Source organism: Odocoileus virginianus, chromosome 16, assembly GCF_023699985.2.
Source record: "Odocoileus virginianus isolate 20LAN1187 ecotype Illinois chromosome 16, Ovbor_1.2, whole genome shotgun sequence".
In the NCBI taxonomy this organism is placed as follows: domain Eukaryota; kingdom Metazoa; phylum Chordata; class Mammalia; order Artiodactyla; family Cervidae; genus Odocoileus; species Odocoileus virginianus.
In genome coordinates, this window is record NC_069689.1 from 3,111,714 (window position 1) to 3,132,455 (window position 20,742).

At 53.5% G+C, this 20,742-nt stretch overlaps 1 protein-coding gene across 4 annotated transcripts in view; it reads right to left on the minus strand.

The window, feature by feature from the left end:
• Window positions 1-20,742, minus strand: part of TMEM266 (transmembrane protein 266) — a 123,722-nt gene that overhangs the window by 24,387 nt on the left and 78,593 nt on the right. For all 4 annotated transcript variants that reach the window (XM_070477617.1, XM_070477619.1, XM_070477620.1 and 1 more), the window contains 4 exons: window positions 19,022-19,095; window positions 7,702-7,758; window positions 6,414-6,552; window positions 2,970-3,085 (listed from right to left, as the gene is read on the minus strand). In XM_070477617.1, the coding sequence (XP_070333718.1) occupies window positions 2,970-3,085; window positions 6,414-6,552; window positions 7,702-7,758; window positions 19,022-19,095 (386 nt within the window). The remainder of the gene's footprint in view (window positions 1-2,969; window positions 3,086-6,413; window positions 6,553-7,701; window positions 7,759-19,021; window positions 19,096-20,742) is intronic.

Sequence of the window (20,742 nt, forward strand, 5' to 3'; positions counted from 1 at the left end):
CACCCACGGTGATGTCAGAGTGACAGTATCACCTTTGATAGGATGGGATGAGAATGGCACCGGATCTCTGCGGTCTCCCTTCCAAACTCCCAGAACTCCAGTCGGATCATGAGAAAGACACGAGTCAAAGCCCAACAGAGAGACACGCTATGAAACACCTGACCAACTCTCCCAAACTGTCCAGGCCCCCACAAACAAGAGAGGTCTGAGGGACTTTCAGAGCCAAGGGGAGCCCCAGGAGACACGATGACTCATTGTCATATGGTATCCTGGATGGGATCCTGGAACAGATCAAGGACATTCGATAAAAACTGAATCTGAACAATGTGCGGACCTTGATAACAACGTATGAATGTTGGTGCATTGATTGTGACAAAAGCATGATGTTAAGGTAAGATGTTAACAATAGGGAAATGGGGTAGAGCACATATGGGAACTCTGTGATACTGTCACAATTTTCTTATAAGTCTAAAACTGCTCTGAAAAATAAGAGCTGGCAAATGGTTATGCAAATACATGCCAGGGAGAGAGCAAGGTGAATGCAAAGTGATGCCACACATTTCACTGGAACCTTGGATACATTTCAGTTTCTTAGGTAGAATACATGAATTTAGTTTGGAAATTTCTTCATTGAACCCTAAGAATTCCAGCCGGGAGAGAGAGAGAGTTTGCGACCAAGATGAACAGAATGACCTGGGATGGGGTGGGGTTGGGGGGAGCAGCAGCGAGAGACTCTTTGGAAGCTGTTGAGGGGGCTGAGGGGAGCCGAGTCTGTGCCCACAAAAGAAGGAGTGTCCTCAGGCCGTGATTTAAAGACACCCTGGTGCCCAACCTGATCAAGGTTTTCACCAAGCCCTGAGGAGTGACCTGGGTAGGAAAATGTCATGGAACAAGACCCTAAGCAAGGTCTGGGCTGGGAAAGAAGGGCATTTGGTTAGGACACCTGGATCTACTCCTGGCTCTAAAAGCCCTCACTTAGCTGTGTGCTCTTGGGCAAGTCACCACTCCTCAATTTTCTTACCTGTAAAATGGGTGTGTGGGGGGAAATAGGGGTTAGTTCCCATAGAGTCACTATTTGTCAGGTGCCGGGCTTTAGGCTAAACAATCCCACAGCCACCCTTCCAGGATTTTTATTACTAGCCCCATTTTTCAGATTAGGAAAACCAAGGTCCACAGAGGTTTCACTGGTGTCCAAAACCAAGATGGCTTTGCACTCAGGTCTGTGCGTAAAAACTTAACTATTCCAAGCACTTTCCTCTCAAAGGATCTGGCCACCCCTGACATCCCATGAGTCAGCACTCACATTTCTTTAAGGGCATTTGTTGCCCAGTCAAGTCTCAAGCTTGGTCTTACAATCCAGTTGAAAATGAAGTGTCTGTCTGCTCCACCCTGTGAAGCGGGCAGGGCCGAGCTCTGGGAGAGCGAAGAACCCAGCCTCGGCTCTGGCCAGCCCCTCCCACCCTCCTGGCAGCCCCCTGGGATTCCAGCCCGTCTGGCCCTTTTTTGCTGTCTTAACTCAGATGACAGGCTTCAGGTGTTTTTTAAATTAAAATGGTTTGTTTCTGTTCATCTCTTTTCCAGATGTCACTACCTAGAGGGAATCTGTCTTTATTTATGGGCTCTTTCCTGCGCGGAGTCCAAGGGAGTCTCCCTCCGGCCCAGACCCCCGGGAAGGAGGCCACATGGAGCGGGTGATGTGAACCAGGACAGCAGGAATGTGGGGTCCCCGGGGGCTCAGGACGGGGTCGTGGTGGAAAGCAGGGGAGGTAGGCTGCAGCCAGGGCTTCCCCTCAGCCACGCGGCACATGGGCTGTTAACGTGAGGCTCGCAGGGCCAGCTTGCTCTCTGCGGCCTGGGAGGGGAGGCCATGCATTTATGAAGAGCAGATGCAGGGCTTTCATGTGGCCAAGTGTGGCTGAGCAGAGCATTCATTTTCCTATCAGACAGCAGACTGGAAGCTGCCTGACCACACTCTGGCCAGGTCCTGGATGAGGCTCGAGGTGTCATCTCCCTGACCCCAGAGCCTGCTTCCCTTGGTGGTTCTACAGCCTCTTCCAGGCTTCATTCCCATCTCCACTCCTGCCTCTCCCATCCGTCCTCCAAGAATGGCAAGAAAGATCCATCAAAAATTCAAATCGGGGGACTTCCCTGGTGACCCAGTGGTTAGGATTCTGCTCCCAATGCAGGGGACCCGGGCTTGATTCCTGGTCAGGGAACTAGATCCCGCATGCCACGACTAAGATCAGGCACAGACAAATTAAAAAATAAAATTTAAACCTGAGCAGATCCCCCTGTTGCTGCTGCTAACACTCCAGATTTCCTCTCTCTCATCAGGATGAAGGCCAAACTACCTCTGGTTAGTCATGCAGAGGACAGTGGGTGGAGGGGGAGAGATGGGCCTTGAGTGAGGCCTGGATTCCTAGACAGACCCTCTTCTGGGCCCAGCTGCCCATCCCCACCCCACCCACCCGACTCAGCACAGCCTCACAGGGCCCCTCCCTGTCTCTGTGTCTTTTCCTTGGTTCCCAGAGGGAGGAGGGCACTGCTGATGCCTCTCTGGTGGGTCTGGGGGTCCTGGGTGGCAACTGGCCCACCATGATGCCTGGCAAGCTCTGCACACAGAATCTGACTCCCCTTCCCTTTCAGAGACCATGGTGCCCAGAAAACCCTGATAACTGAGAGGGTGACTCAGCCGGTTCAGGCTGGAGAGCTAACTGGTCACCACAGCAAGATGAAAAGAAGCCTGGCCTGGGAATTGGGGCTGAGTCCAGGCCTGGCTGGGCACAAGTGACCTTAGAGACACGTTTGCTGACTCTGGGCCTTGGGCTCCCCATGTGTCTGTGAAGGGGCCAGAGGAGCTCACTGACCACAGGGCCCCTGCAGCTCTGACACCCTGGGGAGCTTTAGGCACCACTAGTGTTCTCAGCCTAGGATGGACCCGGGCAGAACTGAGAGTGGCCATGCATTACCCCTTGCTCCTGACAGATCTGCGTCAGTCTCTCCAGCTGCTCGTCTTGGATGGCCTTGGCCTTCTCATACTGCTGGATGACCATCTCCATCTCCACCTTCACCGGCAGGACGTAGGCTGCAAGACAGAGACAGCCCCATGAAGAGCTTGGCAGTGGCAGGGCTGGGAGGGCAAGGGCCAGTCCCAGCATCCAGCCAGCAGCAGGTTCAGGCCCAGGTGTGGTTCCCAGGAGATCTAGCAGTGCAGTGGCAGGCGTGGTACCTAGGTACCAACAGCACCCAGAAAGTATAAGAGAGCTAGAACCCTAAGCCATTGTGACCGAGATACTCATTTTCCTCCTTTTCCATAGTGACATTCTGCATATGTGCTCAGTCGCTCAGTTGTGTCTGATTCTTCACAACCCCATGGACTGCAGCCCACCAGGCTCCTCTGTCCATGGGATTTTCTGTAATTCTGACTATGTGCATGGCTGCCTGGTATGAGGACTATATTTTCCAGTCTACTTTGCAGCTGTGAGCAGCCATGAGACTACATGCTGGACAATGGGATATAAGCCAGGTGTCATGAAGCAGCTTCCAGAAGCCTTTCTTAAAAGGCAGCTGGGGTTGATGAGGAAGTGGAGATATTAGAACCTTCCCACACTGCTGGTGGGAATGTAAAATGGGGCAGCTGCTCTGGAAAACAGCAGTTCTTCAAAATATTCAACAAAGAGTGACCACATGGCCCAGTAATTCCATTCCTAGGAATCTAAGAAAAATGAAAACAAATGTCCACACAAAGACTCGAATGTAAGTGTTCATAGCAGCCCAAAGTGGAAGCAACCTAAATGTCCATCAGCTGACAGATGGATAAATAAAATGTGGTATATCTATGCAATGGAACACTTCAGTTCAGTTCAGTTGCTCATCGTGTCCGACTCTTTGCAACCCCATGGACTGTAGCACGCCAGGCTTCCCTGTACATCACCAACTCCTGGAGCTTACTCAAACTCATGTTCTTCGAGTCACTGATGGCATCCAACCATCTCATCCCCTGTTGTCCCCTTCTCCTCTTGCCCTCAATCTTTCCCAGCATTAGGGTCTTTTCCAATGAGTCAGTTCTTTGCATCAGGTAGCCAAAGTATTGGAGTTTTAGCTTCAGCATCAGTCCTTCCAAAGAATATTCAGGACTGATTTCCTTTAGGATTGACTGGTTGGATCTCCTTGCAGTCCAAGCGACTCTCAAGAGTCTTCTCCAACACCACAGTTCAAAAGCATCAATTCTTTCAAGCACTCAGCTTTTTTTATAGTCCAGCTTTCACATCCATTCATGACTACTGGAAAAACCATAGCTTTGACTAGACAGACTTTTGTTGGCAAAGTAATGTCTCTGATTTTTAATATGCTGTCTAGGTTGGTCATAGCTTTTCTTCCAAGGAGCAAGCATCTTTTAATTTCATGGCTGCAGTCACCATTTCACAAGAAAAAGGAATGATGTCCCGATGCATGCTTGGGCTTCCCAGGCGGTGCTAGTGGTAAAGAACCCACCTGCCAATGCAGGAAACAAAAGAGATGTGGGTTTGATCCCTGGGTCAGGAAGATCCCCTGGAGAAGGAAATGGCAACCCACTTCAGTATTCTTGCCTGGAGAATCCCATGGACAGAGGAGCCTGGTGGGCTATAGTCCATGGGGCCACAAAAGAGTCAGACGTGACTGAAGCAACTTAGCACATGTGTACACATGCTGCAGCATGGATCAATCTTGAAAACATTAAGTGAAAGAAGGCAGATACAATAGACTACATATCATATGATTTCATTTAAATGAAATGCTCAGAAGAAACAAATCTATAGAAATGGAAAGTAGATTAGTAATTGCTTAAGGCTGGAGGGGAATGGGGAGTGAAGCTAATGGGTTTCTTTTTGAAGTGATTTTTTAAGTGTTCCAAACTTAGATTTTGGTGATGTTTCCACAATTCTATGAATGTACTAAAAACCATTGAGTTGTGCATTTTAAGTGGGTGAGTCTTATGGTATGTAACTGTATCTGAGTAAAGATGTATAAAAAGAAAAGACAGATGGGGCTTTCCTTTAGACTTATCTTATTCCTTTCTTCCTTCTTTCTATTGGCTGAAATGAGGATGTGATAGCAGGCAGGAAGCAGCCATCTGAGGCCATGGGGGTGACTTTGGAAAGTAGGCTATGTGCAGCAAAGCAGCAAACAGGAGGAGCCAGGGACCGTGACTATGGATGCTCCTTACGATCCTGGACTGCCTATCTGCAGGCTTTCACGTGAGAGGAATAGGCTTCTAAGTCACTGCTATTCTGAATCTACTTACTCACAGTCAATCCTACTTATAAATGAAACACATTGAGACCCAGAGGAGAGACCCTGGACTCTGGGTTGGAGAACCTGGAGAGTTCCCAGCCAGCGGCAGCCCCACGGACCCCTCCTCTGGCAGTTCTCTTGGCTCTTGGGAAGTCTCAGGATCAACTCTTGACCTGACCTTGGCCTCTGCCTTTCACACTCTTCTCACACCTCTCAGAACCAGCCCTTCCAGACCCTTCAGAAACCTCGGTCACATGCCTCTTTTGCCACTATGTTCTAGAACTCTCCACGTCTCAACCTTCCAAGTTCCTTTCCACCCACAGCCTCCCAACCTCCAGCTGTTCTCTGGCTGCTGTAGGAATCATGCAGACGAGAGAAATCAGAATTTTTCTGTTTGCTTCCAAACCGAGGACAGCCCATGAGTCCCTGAGACCTGTCTCCAGGCCCCAGAGGCTGCCCCAAGCGGGCCCGCTGTCCCCGGGGTCTCTGCTGAAGCCAGTTCACACCCAGGGTGAGAGTGGCAAACCAACCCCCATCCGTTCACACAGCCCGTCCCTATCATGATGCCCCCAGTGGCTCCGCAACGCCTGACGTGTCAGGACAAAGGGGAACAGCTGGGAAGAGCATTCACAACGGGGGCTGTCAGGATGCATCGGTGTGAGGGTATCCAGCTGTCCACAGCTGGCAGAGAGGAGCCAGAAGGCGCTGTTTGTGCCCTGGAGGGAGCGGATGTTCTCAGGGACAGAGCTGAGAGCAGAGCCTGTGCGGATGGGGGAGGCTGAACGGCTAAGAGAGCACGGGGAGGCCTCGGGCGTCCTGTCTCCACTTGTGGCTCAAGGCTGCTTTGCTGTGTGACCCTCTCCCTCGGGGCCTGAGCCTTCCCACCTGTGAAAGGAGAGGATGGACGAGACGATCCACCAGCACCTTCCCAGGGTGGATCTTCCGAAGCTGGACCCGATCACATCCTGGTTTGAGGAGGACCCTGGATTAGGGGCTCCCTTAGCAGATGTCAAGCCCCACAGTTTTCTCAGGGTGGGATGTGGGGGTGGGAACCGAGGAAAAGCTGCCCTGACAAGGGTGAGAACCCAGAGGCCGTGCCGCCCTTCCTGCCTCCAGCTCACCCCCTTCAGGTCACTCACCATCAATCACCCTCTTCACCCGCCAGATCCGGAACATAATGATGAGGCTGATGGCATCCCAGGGGCTCCGGGGCCCATTGGCCACAGTGGACGCCACCATCGGGGCCAAGGACAGGATGATCACTGCCCCGTCAAACACCTGTGAGAGGAGGTGGATGTCAGCACCCTGGGCCACCTTCCTGAATGTCCTGGAACCAGTGACCAGGTCAGGCAAGGCAGCTGGCACTGGCCAATGACGCCCTGCAGCCCCTTCTGAAGGTCACCCCCCATCCCTGGCTACCTCTCCTGATCCTCCCTGGTCTTTAGGGGCCTCTCTCTGCTGGGCATGCTCCTGAGCACTGTCCTCCAAGTGACCTCAGTCCATCGCCAGCCTTGGTTCAGACTGCTGTGGGCTATTCCAGGCTTCTTTTTCAAGCATCTGCCTCCAGCATCTTGTCTCTTCTTGGGACAGGCTTGCCTCCACGTTGCAGGGTTCCTGTGCTGGCCTCTCTGAACCTCTCAGTGGCAGCAGGGGCTGAAGGAAGGCCCCTTCCCCTTGGGAAGCCCAGAGCCTGCATCTTCTTCATCCAGGGCTGGTGCTGAGTCTCTCATTCTGCCTGAAGGCAGAGTTTGGAGAGGAGGGGACCCTAAGCTTCAGCTCTGGGCCCTGCCTTGCCATCAGCCTGTTCCAGCGTGGCCTTGGTCTGAGACTTCCACAGGCCAGGCCTCTAAGTCTGCTCCCAGCATTTGACCCAAAGAGGCTAAAAAGTACGTGTTGGTGGTGGGGAGGGGGTGGTGGTAAGGAAGGAGTTGGCAGCAGACACTGACCTTGCCTTGTCCTGTGTGCACCAAACTCGAAGGACAGCCAGCCTCCCCAGCACCCCATCTCCTCCCATCACACCTCACCCCCTTTTCACATGAAACAGAGCAACTGGTTTGCTCAGCAGAAACCCAGGCTGAGAAGCACTTCTAGGGTTCCCTCACTCTGTTCTCCGACCACGGGGCCATTTTAAAGAGTAGATTTGTTTCCAAACACATTTCAGAAGTTTTCCAAAATGATTGAAGAATAACTTTTTAAATTTTGCAGAACTTCAAGAAGATATTTTAGACCATATTCTTTCACTGGAAACTTTCTCAGTTGTCTCCCCTCCCCACCCACCCAAAGGCACAGCTGGACAGACTCGTGTGTCCAGTGTGGGAGGGAGCTGGCCTTTGTTGATGGCTCCCACCCTGGGACAGACAGGACAGTGATAGTTTCCAGCTTCCAGGATGGCTGGGTCGGGGGGGTGCGAGGGACACTGGTCTTTACCTCTATCTTGTTTTCAATGTAATCCCAGATCCCGAGCACCACAATCCGAAGAACAGTCTGGGGAGAGGAAGTGAGAAAAGAGGGCATGGTTACTACTCTTCCTATCTGCTTCCATCAGCAGAGAAGACTCCAGAGCTGAGAATCCAAGGCTCTGCTTCCTCGGGAAGTCTTCCCCTAAGTGTCTCTTGGTTCACGTGCCCTCCCCAGCCCCGCCTTGAACGCCCCAGCTCAGGTCTGCATTACCACTAGTGCCAGCCTCTGGCTCAGCATCTTCAGCACCTGCTCCCACTGAACACAGATACACTCTGGAATGGACACTCAGAACTCTGCCTCCCTCTCCAGTCATCTCTTGCATTCCTGTCATGCCACAACCACTTGCAAACCTACAAACATGCAATTCTTTCTCCTGTACCTTGTCTTTGCATGTGGCAAAGACTGCTCCCCCACTCCCAATCTCTCTCTTTTCCTTATACAATAATTGTAATTTCAGTATGGCCACCCAGAAAAAGACTACATTTCCCAGCCTTCCTTGCATCTGGAGTGGCCAAGTGAGCAAGTTCTGGCCAATGGCTTATGTGCAGAGAAGCTCTGGGTCCCACCTCTCAGTTGTGAGCTTTAAGGGATTAGTCTCTTCCTCCTGTTTCCTTCTTCCCAAAGGCTAGCATATGGGCGTGTAGGTGTGGTGGGGAGGTGTGTTCAATTAGAGAGAGCTGGGCAACAAGATGGAGGCACTGCTGGGTCCCCACCAGCCCCACATCACCATGTGAGCCTAAACGGCTGGTCCCACTTGTCCTTCCACGAGAGAGAAATGAATCCCACCTTGTTTAAGCCCCCATATTTTGGGGTTTCTTGTTAGAGCATCTTGGCCTGTGTGCTAATCAGCAGGGCCTCTTTCCCTTTTTCTACTTGGAAAGACTTTCTTCTCCTTCTGAAAGTGAAAGTTGCTCAGTCGTGTCTGACTCTGACACCCCATGGACTATTAAAGTCCATGGAGTTCTCCAGGCTAGAATACTGGAGTGGGTAGCCTTTCCCTTCTCCAGGGGACCTTCCCAACCACTCAAACATCACCTCCACGAAGCTTCTCTACCTTCTCCAGGCTTGGTGCTTCTTTCCTGGGTGTCCCTATAGTCCTTGGAAACCTCAATCACTGCTGTCCCCTCCCCCAGACTTCATCTTACCTTGTGGTGACTGCCTGCTTGATGCCCCAATTAAGGATGAGGAGACACTGTCTGATTTCTCTCCTTTATCCCAGTCTCTGGCATAGAGTGAGATTGAGTGATTACCCACGTGAGTGATGAATAAATGCATGCCTGACTGATTCCTTAAAACCTTCCACAATTCATTTCAATGCCTCTGCCTTCTGGGGTGGCTTCCTCACCAAGAGTACATTTTTCTCCAAAGAAGATACTTAGAACCTGGTCTTGTATGACCCTGGTATAATTGTCTTAGGTCCTTCCCTGAACCAAGGTGAGAAGTTCACAGCAATTCCCTTCAGGTGGGGTCCGTTCTCCTACACGCCTATAGGATTGGGTTGGCCCAAAAGTTTGTTCAGAAAACCCACCCGAATTTTTTTTTGCCAACTCAATACAAGGTCAGCCACCTGAACTTGGCAAAAGCTGCAGAAAGCCTAGGGATCTCTACCCATACTTAGGCCACAAAAATGACTGGCTGCTAAAGTCTACCTCTTCCCCATGAAGGACTATCCCGATTTCCATGAGGGGATGAGAAGGAGGGATGCTGGGGGCGGCCTGTTATGTCACCATGTTTGAGAACAGGGAGGGACACACAGCAGGCTGATGTCCCTTCCACGTGGTTTCCCGACCTCTCACTTAACTACCGCAGCTCCGAGTGGGTGCAGAGAGATCTGGGTTGGTGGTCCGGTATCTTGAGGTCACAGCTCAGTAATGGACTGTGTGGCTGTGGGCAAGTCAACCCCCTTCTCTGGGCCCATTTCCTCTTCCGCTGGAGAGATAGGTTAGGAGATACACATCTTCCAGTTCCATATGAGACTAACATTTGCCATCTGGGATGTATCAGTAGGTTGCAAATCCTGGGCTGGCCCTCCTTACACATGACTCCCATTTTACAGAAGGGGAAGCTGATGCTCAGAGAGGTTAAGGAAGCTGCCCAGAGTCACTCAGGCGTTGGGCAGTGAGTCAGTATTTGGACCCAGAAGTCGCTGACTCTGTGTTGTATACTCAGGCTACATGAGAACACCAGACACTATCCCAGTGTCTCCTGTTGCTCTTCACCCCCTCGAATTGTGCTGACTTTTTGAAACTCAGCATTTGTCTCCTCTGAAAGGATACACCAGCCACATCCACCCCCCACACACAATTCTGAGGCTCCCAAAGCAAAAAGTCCTGGCTAGCACAGAGGGGAACAGGGCCTGGTCCAAATAGGATTTCTCCTTCTGCTGCTCCTTTTGAGATTGTGGTAAAATTCACACACACACACACACACACACACACACACATATTTTAGACTCTGTGGCATAAAGTACATTCACATTACTGTGCAACCTTCACCATCATCCACCTCCAGAACTTTTTCATCACCCCAAACTGAAACTGTGTCCATTACATATTAATTCCCCGTCTCCCCCCTCCTGCAGCCCCTGGAAACCACTATTCCTTTCCCTTCTTGGTTTGACTACTCTCAGAACCTCATTAAAAGGGAATCATCCTGCTTCTTTATAAACAAAGCAGCACTTACTGAAAAGTCAGTGGCCCGGGGTGGGGGGTAGAGGGGGGGAGGAGGAAGGGAGCTGGCCAGGCTGAGACTCAGCCAGGAACCCGCGGCAGAGGGGGGCAGGCAGCATATACGCAGCCTCTGTGCTCTAGGAAGGGAGGGAGGCTTGATGGGCTCCTGGGCCAAAGTCGTGCCAGGCAGGCAAGCAGAACAGCAGAAGCACCTGCCTCCTGCCTTCCTTCCTTGCTGGTCCATCCACAGCAACCCCCACCCTCCCCGCCAACTGAGGGAACCTTTTCTTTCTAGCCCAGCCCGTGGAAACAGAACAGCTAAAAGCAGCTGTGGAAAGGGCTTGGGAAACCCCTCCTGGGCCAGCCTCCTGCTGGAGAAGGGAAATGGCCTGGAACTGGTGGCTCTGAGTCAGGGTCAAAGCTGGAATGAGAAAGAACCCAGCTCTGAAACACCCCACCCAGGGGCTTTTCCCCTGTAGCATCCTTTGCAGGTTTCAAGCCAAGCTGCCCTCCCACCTCACAGCGACCCCCATGGGTCTCGCCCCGGTCGACTAACCCATTGATAGCTAGTGTTCCTCAAAGTGCTGGCAAGGACCCCCTGCTTCAGCAACATCTGGGTTGTTATTTGTTGTTCAGTTGCTAAGTCGTGTCTGACTCTTTATGACCCCTTGGCCTGCAGCATGCCAGGCTTCCCTGTGCTTCACTGTCTCCTGGAGTTTTCTCAGACTTATGTCCAGTGAGTCAAAGATGCTATCTAACCATCTCATGCTCTGTCGCCCCCTTCTCCTCCTGCCCTCAATCTTTCCCAGCATCGGGTTCTTTTCCAACGAGTTGTCTCTTTACATCAGGTGGCCAAAGTACTGGAGCTTTAATTTCAGTACCACTCCTGGGGTTTTGTTTAAAATGAAGATTCCTGGACACTCATGGAGATCCAGGATGTCAGGACCTCTGGGTGAAGGGCCCAGGAATTTGCCTTTTAAACAAACTCCCCTGGGGTCCCAACAGAATGGTGGGGATGTATGAGGTGACAGTGCCCTGGGTGAAACCAGGGAGGCCACATGCCCAGACACAACAAGGAGAAAGAGACTTCGACTAGGAATCAAAGGTCAGGGCCCCTTTCTGGTTCTGACTAAACCTTACTAACCATGGGACATTGGCCAAAGCCACCCATCCCCTACCCCAAGACCCTCAGCCTTGCGATCCTGCCCCCAAGCGTTGCAAAGGTCTCTGAGGCAGGGAGGGACTGAGGGACCTGTACCCTCAATTCCAGCTGCCTCTGTCCCTCCTGGGACTAAGAGTTTTCAGCCTCCTCCACACTCAAGATAGGCTTGACCAAACCTACAGGATGTCACCATTTATTATTTACTATAAGCCTAGGTCTTCTGCCATTTTACAGATACAGAAACTGAGGCTGAGAGGGGCAGGTAAACCTTCTGGTTCCCAGGCCCTTCTTCCTTCCTACCCCAGGGCCCTCATCTTTTCCCTTGGGAAGCTCTGTTCTCAGGAGCGGCATCCCTCCCTTCTCCCCAGGGAAGGGGCTCAGGCGTCAGGGAGCATGAGGGTGGGTGGGAAGACCTGACCATTGTACCTGCAAAGAGTTAGCGACCGAACAACAACAACCCCTTCTCCAGGCAGAGAGATTCCCTGGCTCAATGACTGGCGAGCAGAGTCGGGGCTGGCACCCTTGCCCCCTACAGACCCATCCCCAGAGCTGGGCCCGCAAGTCAGGAAGAAGGAAGCAGCACACATCTCGCCCTGAGCCTGTGCCCCCGCAGCACTGCAGCTGGTGGGTCTGGGGAGTGGGGCGGTGCCCGGCTCTCTGGGGAGCCGCCTGGCCTAAGGAATACCCGCGGTGGGCCCCAGGCCACTGGGGGCCGACCTCTGGGGCTTCCTCAAGAAGCCTATCTACCCCTGAGCAAGCGTTTGCTGCCAAGATTGCTGCAGGCTCCCTCCCCTGCAAGCCTCTTTTTAAACTAGAGCAGCAAGAGGTAGGCGCACCGCCCGGGATTCCGCTACAAGGAGAACTTAGGAAATGGGAGAGACCTCTGTGGGAGCTGAAAGCAGTCTTCGATTTGTTTGCAAAAGAGGTTTATTCGGTTGAGAAACCTTTTAGGGGTGACCGCAGGCCAGCACAAGCGCGCCCCCTGGAGTTAGGTGTTGATAAAACAGGAGCAGAGTGAGGAGCTCCCCCACTTCCCTCCTCCACCCTCAGGTCTTCCAAATGTGCCCGGATCCGGACGGTGAAGGGAATCTGCCTGCTCCCTGGGCAGCCTCCGCCCTAGGGGTCCAGAGGTGACCCCGCACCAGACACCGGAGCTGACAGGAGCACTGGCTGCACTGGTTTCATTTCAGCAGGCGGGTCCCAGCTACCTTAAAAGAATGGGTTCAAGGCCGGCAGGATAGAGCATGGTGGCGCCCACGTGACCAAGGGCAGTGCATTAAGCGCTGACAGACCCGGCTGTGTGCTCACGGCGTGGGGGACTGGGGGTACCGTGCTAGGCGTGGGTACCAGAGGAGAGGCTGGAATCCACAAGACAAGCATAGTTTGTTCTAGAACTCCCTTTCAGCATGTGAACATCTCCACTTCTCGGTCCTGAAGCATCTCTCACTGACCCCAACTCTCCCTTAAGCCAACGCCCTGTCTCTTCTCCCAAGTTTCTGAAGAGGTGTCTCCACTGAACCCACTGCAACCTGATGCCGACCCCCACCAAAACTGCCCACACCTGGTTAGTGCTGACTCCTCAGCAGCTTGGAGGGGTGCACCACTGGCTTCCTTGGTCCGTTTCCTTCCTTCCTTCCTTCTTTGGTTTCCAGGGTCCCAACCCCTCTGGATTCTTCTCCCACCTCCTGGCTACATCGTCTCAGTCAACTTTCCATCCTCAAATTGTTTCCCTGGGCTCCATTTCTCCTCTCATGCTTCCTCGTCCCCAGATCACTGCACCCTTGGCCTCAACTCCCACCGGACACTTTGAGGCCTCCCTCCCTCCCCTCTCCCCTGCTCTTGAAGCAGTTTCTGGGCTGAGTGAAGGGCATCTCCACCCTCTCTTAGGAGACCAGTCCCCCTCCCCCCCGGAAGTCCTGCTTGCCCCCTTCTCTTGCTCACATGCTCCCCTCCATGATCACCAGTCCCCACGTCCTGCAGAGTTTAGCTCCTTCAACTCCGTCCAGCTTGTCCCTTCCTCCATCCTGCTTCCACTGCTCTGGGTCAAACCTTTAACCCCGATGCTGAACCACATCTCCCAAACAGTCCCCAAATTCCAGTCTCCCTCCCACTTCCAACACCCACTCTTCAACGCCCTGCCCGGGCGATTTCTCTAAAAGGCTAATTTCATCACTCTCCTCTCCTGCTTGGAGCCTCCTCCCCACTCTGAACACGATGCCCCACTCCTGAGCAAGGCACCCCGCTCCTGAACAAGATGCCTCACTCTTGAGCAAGACCTGGAGGGGACCTTGTTACCCAGCCTAGTCCCCAGGACATCTCTCCCCACCTTCCCTGCCGCAGTCAACACTCTGACATGCTGTGGTCGCTGTTTCTCGGTCCCTTGTTCGCTCTGTGACCACTGCCCGAAGGCCCTCCATCCCCGCACCCACCTGGCAGCTCACACATCCACCAGCAGCTTGCAGCCATTCCCACTGCAGTCAGTGGGAGATTTAAGCTCTGTTTCTTGTTCTCATTATGCATGTCTGCTTGGCTCCTTCCCAGTAGACAGTAAACACCTGAACTGGTCCTGCGTCTTGATTATCAGGGCAGAATCCTCATGCCCTACACCACCTACAGCACCCGGCACACAGTCACTCAAAAGTAGGAGCCGGATGAATAAGTGAGAGCTTCCATTTTCCAGGTGCCTCCTCTGTGCTTCTCAGGTGGCACTAGTGGTAAAGAACCTGCCTGCCAATGCAGGAGACTTGAAAGATGCAGGTTTGATCCCTAGGTTGGGAAGATCCCCTGGAGAAGGAAATAGCTACCCACTCCCAGTAGTCTTGCCTGGAGAATCCAATGGACAGAGGAGCCTGGCGGGCTACAGTCCATGGGGTCACAGAGTTGGACACGACTGAAGCGACTGAGCACATGTGCACCTCTGTGCCAGGCTCTCTATTAGGCACTGGGAGATTAATTTTACGGGTCAACTTGGCTGGGCCACAGGTGTTCAGATGTCTGGCCAGACATCATTTTGGGGTGTGTCTGGGAGGGTGTTTCTGATGAGATTATCATTTGAACCAGTTGACTGAGTAAAAGCAGACTGCCTCCCCAATGTGAGTGAGTCTCATTCTTTTCAATCCGCCAAAGGGCCAAAGAAAACAAAAGGAGAAAGGATTTGCTCTCTCTGCTGTAACAGCCAAAGTTAAAAGAAACCTTGATCAACTGATGTGTGGATGCACCAAGTATGGTCTATCCATACAGTGGACGGGGTACTGAGACATAAAAAGGGAAGAGGCACTGAACCACACTACAGTGTGAACGAACTTGAAAACATGTTGCGTGAAAGAGCCAGACCTCAAAGGTCACATATTAAACGATTCCACTTTTATGAAATACCCAGAATAGTTAAGTTCATAGAATCAGAAAGCAGATTGGTGTGGCTGGCAGGGGCTGGGGGAGAGGGGGAATGGGGGAGTGGCCACTCAATGGGGACAGGGTCTCCTTTGTGGGTGATGAAAATGCTTTGGAACTAGGAAGGGGCGATGGTTGCACAACACTGGGTGCTAAATGCCACTGAACCTTTAAAAGGCTGTTATGTCGGGACTTCCCTGGTGGTCCAGTGGTTAAGAATCCGCCTGCCAATGCAGGGCACACAGGTTCGATCCCTGGTCTGGGATGATCCCATATGCCTCCAAGCAACTAAGCCCCTGTGCCACAACTACTGAGCCTGCACATTCTAGAGCCTGTGCTCTGCAACAAAAGGAGCCACCTCAATGAGGAGCCCACACACAGCAATGAAGAGTAGCCCCCCTTTTGCCATAATTAGAGAAAGCCTCTGTGCAGCAACGAAGATCCATCATAGCCAAAAATCAATCGATCAATAAAAATAAAAGGCTCTGTTTTGTGAATTTCACCTCAATAGAATCCTAATAATAATAAACAGAAGGAAGAAGCAGAGGCTGCTGCCCCTGCTGTAAGGCTCCCATCTACAAGGCCAACCATGGGCTAGCTTTCCCCTCTTCCAGGAAAAGGAGCTGGGCCTCTCTGTATCTCCACCCTGGCTAGGGAATGGGTCCAACACCCCATGACCTGCACTCAGGCCCTGCTGCAGGGTGACCCAGCCTGGCTGGGCCCCCAGGCCTCATGGAGTCTCAGGAAGAGAAGCAGCCGGCCTCCCCAGTTGCAAGTGATCACTGGGCCTGGTCTCAGCCAAGGGCGGTTTGGAAACACAGTTTGCACAACTGTCCATCTGGATTCTGAAGGCTCTGCCTGGTCTCAGTGCTGCAGGGCCCCATGGAAGCGGGAGGAAGCGGGATGACCCTGCCTGACATGGCCCAGGAAGTTGGCCAGGCATCCACATTCACCTCGTGCCCCTGCAGGGACCCTGCCCGGCCTGACTGCATGTGCAGTGCCTACTCTCACTACACTGAGAAGCATCTGCCTTGCTGCTGAATAGCTTGGCCTGTTTGAACAGATGTCCTCAAACTGAATTACCATATGTAAAAGAGTTGACCAGTGCAAGTTCAATGCACGATGCTTCATCATGCAGGGCACCCAAAACCAATGCTCTGGGACAACCCAGGGGGATAGGGTGGGGAGGGAAGTGGGAGGGAGGTGCAGGATGGGGGGACACATATATACCTGTGGCTGATCCATGTTGATGTATGGCAAAAGTCATCACAATATTGTAAAGTAATTATTCTCCAATTAAATTTAATTAATTAATTTAAAAAAATAGATGCCTTTACACTGAGCCCAAAGCAGCCCCACACTTCTCTTCTCCGGACTCAGCTCTGCTCTGGGCATCTTCCCTGGAGCAGCCCCTGGAGCTCTGAGATGGGCAAGGACAGGCTGGTGCTCGCACACCTGCCTGGAGGCCTGCATCCATGCCGCCCGTCTTCCTGAGGGCCTAGCAGTTTTCTCTCTTCCACAGCCTCAGTTTCCTAACTCACAAAATGTCCTGCCTGACTCGGCGACTGTTCCTGAAGCTCAGCTGAGATGTGGGGTGGAACGTGGCTCAGGACTAGGTGACTGGCTGCCTGGCCTCAGGAGCCCTTTGGGTGGGACCTTCCTGGACACCACACCCATCCCTGGCCCGAGGCCATGGCCCTGGGCGCTCCCGAGAGGGACAAGGGCCAGCCCTGAAGGGGCGGTGTTGGCTTCTCCCTAGGTAGGGGGGGTGTGCTGGATCTGTGGTCAGAAGTATCACAGGGTCAGGCCTTTTCTTTCTCAGTTGCTGACCCAGACCTTTCCCTCAGATTCTTAGTCTGCTCCCCGCCTGCGTGCACCAGGCCCAAGGCGGGTGGGTAGGGAGGGGTCATGCAGTGGCGACAGGCCAGACAAGAGTCCGGAGCCTTGGGCCCCGTTTTGGTGGAAGCGGGCTATGTGACCCTGGGCTGTGGTCCTTGTCTGCATGGTTTAAGAGGGACGCTTCTGGCATTTTCAGCAGGCAAATCTGCAAGCCTGCTCCACGGCGGAGGGACAGCTGACTCCTGCTAGAGGTGCCCCTGTCATCGTGAGACGCACAGACACCTTCACACACTTCCAATCCTCCGGGGAGTAGGGGTTGGAGGCCTCTATGGCAGCGATCCCCAAGCTTTTTGGCACCAGGGACTGGTTTTGTGGAGGACAACTTTTCCTCAGATGGGGCAGGGGGTGGGGGACGCATGGTAATGCAAGCCCGAGCCATGGGGAGTGATGGGAACACAGATGAAGCTTCGCTCCCTTGCTCTTTGCTCATCCCCTGCTGTGCAGCCTGGTTCCTAACAGGCCTCACTGGGGTCAGCTTCGGTCCACAGTCTGGGGCTGGGCCCCCTCTTTGGTGGGACGGCTCTAAACTCTTCGGATGCTAGGTTCTCCTGGGAGCTCCAGGGACACCCAGGCTCACGAGCTGGGCTGCCCCTCATGAGGGGCTGGCTGTGCTGGGGAAGGCAGGTCTCCCCTGTTACTTTCCTGTTATCCCTCTATTATTCCTGTTACCCCTCTGTTACCCCCACCCCCGTTACTCCCACCTTTCAGCCCCACCCTCTCTCTGACATGGTCCAAGGTCGCAGTCATTCTCCCCCCAGCCCCCAGCTCTCCCTGCTGAGCCTGTGGGAAGCCCAGCCCCCTTCCATGGTGTGGAGACAGGGCGGGGGCGGGTGAGGGTCTGAAGCTGCGATGTCGCTACACAGGGGCTTGTCTGTTTCAGGTGGCTCGTCTCTAGCAGTGACAGGGAGGGAATGCCAAATTAACGCTGGGTAATAAATTCTGTGAAGCCAATAAAACCAAAGCGGAGGGATAGATGGAAGAACCGCAGCAACTGATTAAACATTTTTGTTGGCAGTCATAGACACATGGCACATTTTCCAAGCTTGCATCAAGCAGACATCTGGCCACGGCCCGTGTATGTGTGGGAGGGAGCGCTGGTGAGCGGAGACAAGGGGGCCCCTCAGCCGGAGACAAGGATCCTCCAAGGGGCAGCAGGCTGGGGAGCAGGCACGATCTGGGGGCCGAAGCATTTCTGGGGCAGTGACCTTGGTGAGCTGGTGGGGACACCTCCCAGGAGGGGCAGTGTTGGGTCTGCCCCCTCAGTCTGAGCCCAGGCTCGCTGGCCAACTTCGTGGGCTGCAGGAACTAAGGCCCGGGAAGAGAATGTTCCGGGTGAGGAATGCCTGCTGCCTAGCCCAGCACACCCCACGCCCAGGCTGAGGATTCTGGACTCCAGGCCTAAGGGGCCTGGGCCTCCCCTGAGTCTGTGAGAAGGAGAGTGCATGCCACTAGCTGGTGTCAGAGCCAGCCCACTGAGAACCCCACACACGAGAGGATCCTGGGTGCCTGACTCCTCAGGTTCCCTGATCACATCACAAAACACTCTCTACTTCCATCCCTCCACCCACATCACTGCTCTCCCAGAGCATCCTTCTGCCCTTTCAGGCCCTGCTGTGCTCTGGGACTCAGAGGCCCCTCTGCTTCTAAGCTGGTATGAGCTGTGTGTGTATGTGTGTGCGCACAAGCCTACATGCCTCCCCAACAGTCTCTGCACCATATTCCTTTCTGACTTCCTCCTCCCCACGCCTCCTGACCACGTTGAGAGGCCCCAGTGGGACTCTGCCTGGGGTAATCTGGACCTGCGGCAGTGTGGGGTGACGGCACAAAGAGGGAGCAGGCCAGCGGTCAGCTGACTCGGGCCCATCTTCCGTTAGGAAGAACCGGGCTGCCACACAAAACTCTCTAGTTCTATAAAAACCCGCCGCCCACAGGAGGAAGACCAGTCTTCTCAGCCTTCCCGTAGACCCTGCTGGGAACAGCCCCAAGTCGATGCCCCCGAAACGCAGGCACGGGTCACTGTGACGGGCCAGGAGCCGCTCAGAGGACTGGCCACTCACCCTACCGTCAAGGTGGAGGAATTGGGCCGAGATCCTGGTTCCTATCCTTCGTCCCCCTGGGACAGGAGATGCCCTAAAGAGATGGTCCCAGGGCCCAAATCTCAACCTACCTCTGAGAAGAACACCGACAGGATGACCAGGCTGATCCAGTGTATCACGCCGGCAAACTGGAATGCGCTGGAAACTGCAAGCACAGTAGCAGGGTCAATTTCAGGAGTAAGGAATGAGGTCCATCAGCAAAGCAGGCTTCGTGGCATGGAGGCAGGCCTTCAGGAGCCCGGAGAGTGAGCACTTGGATTGGGAAGCAATCAGGCCAGAGAACGTGAGGGAGCTTTAAGGGCGGTCTGCAATGGAGGTGGAGGGAGGTGGGTGGGTCCGTGATGCTGTTTCCCCTTCTATCTGAGAGGCTGCCTTCATCTCCCCACAGGCGGCCTCTGAGTTCCAGCTCGGTCCCACCAGCCACTGTGGGCTTTGCGCCCAGAAAGAAGCCTTCCAGAGGGGGCTGACGAGACAGCCAGGGCTCTCGGACCAGCAGAGGCAGCTGTGGTCAGGTCTAGATGAGCTTTCAGAAATCCCCACCACAACTGACCCCCAAAGCACCGTGCACTGTGAGTGAGATTTAAGGAAAGCTTCCCTTGACTTCTCATTCTGAAAATTCTGAGTGGCTGAGATGGCAGTGATAGCCAGAGTATGCTGGGAAGAAGACTGGAGCTGGGACTGGCAGAGGCAGCTGGGGGTAGGGAGGGGATGTCTGCCTCCCGAAAGTGCCATAGCTTCCTGCCCCCAGAGCATGAGCAGGAAGCGCCAGCAGCCACTGAAAGCTCCCATCCCGCCTTCTACCAGACAGTCCTTGGCACTAAGGCACCACCTCTGGTAGACCCTTTCATAGTATAGGAGCCCTGAGGCTAACTGTAGGATGCTGGGACCCAGGACAAGGGCAAATGGGCTTTGATAGAGAGAGAGCAGAAGGGGATGCCGCTCAGAGGGCCAGCCCGAAAGAGAGAGTAGTAGCAGTGGGTGACCCCGGTGGCATGGCAGGGCCGAAACAAGGCGCAGGAATGCTGCTGGGAGCACGCTTCCCTACTGCGCTCTGGCCAGGCCTGCTCAGCATGTAGCTCAGCTCCCCTGGGGGCCCAGGAAAAATGCCCTGAGCCATCAGTGGGGCAGGCTGGCCCAAAGAGGGGAACCCACAGTCTCCCGAAAACTCTGAGATGGGCAGGTGAAAACAAAGTCCTGGAGCATGTCCAGGGTCAGAAAGCTGCAATGCCAGGTTCCAGGTGGGAGACTCTGGGGCCCCTGGCTTGAGGCCAATACGAGCCTCAGAAGGCAAGGCCTGCTCCACCATGGGTCACATGAAGATGAGTGGGAACTGGTAGGCTGAGGCCTGCGTGATTCTGAAGGGACCTCCAGATGATTCTGGAAACATAAAATCTCTCCCCATTATTTCTCAAATGAATTCCTGGGCCTTTTTTTTACGGTTTGCTTTAGAAGAGCAATAAATCTCTGATTGTGCATTTTATGGAATTTAAGATGCCTTTTATGAGCTGCTATTGGATCTCCCACAAAAATCAATCTCCTGGATACTTAATTTTAAGCAAAATTCCAGTGTCGGCTGTGTTCTCGGTTCTACCCAATGCCTGAGCAGCCAAGGGCCCTGGGTATAACCCACAACAGGGAAAGAAAGACTCTGTTATGGTCAGACCTCATAAAAAGCAGACGGAGGGATGAGTGGGAGGGAAAATAGACAACACAGTATAATTGAAGACAGGTTGAGTGTAAAATCAGCGCTGGTTACTTTCTGCTGGGAGATATGGTGATTAGAATCAAGGGG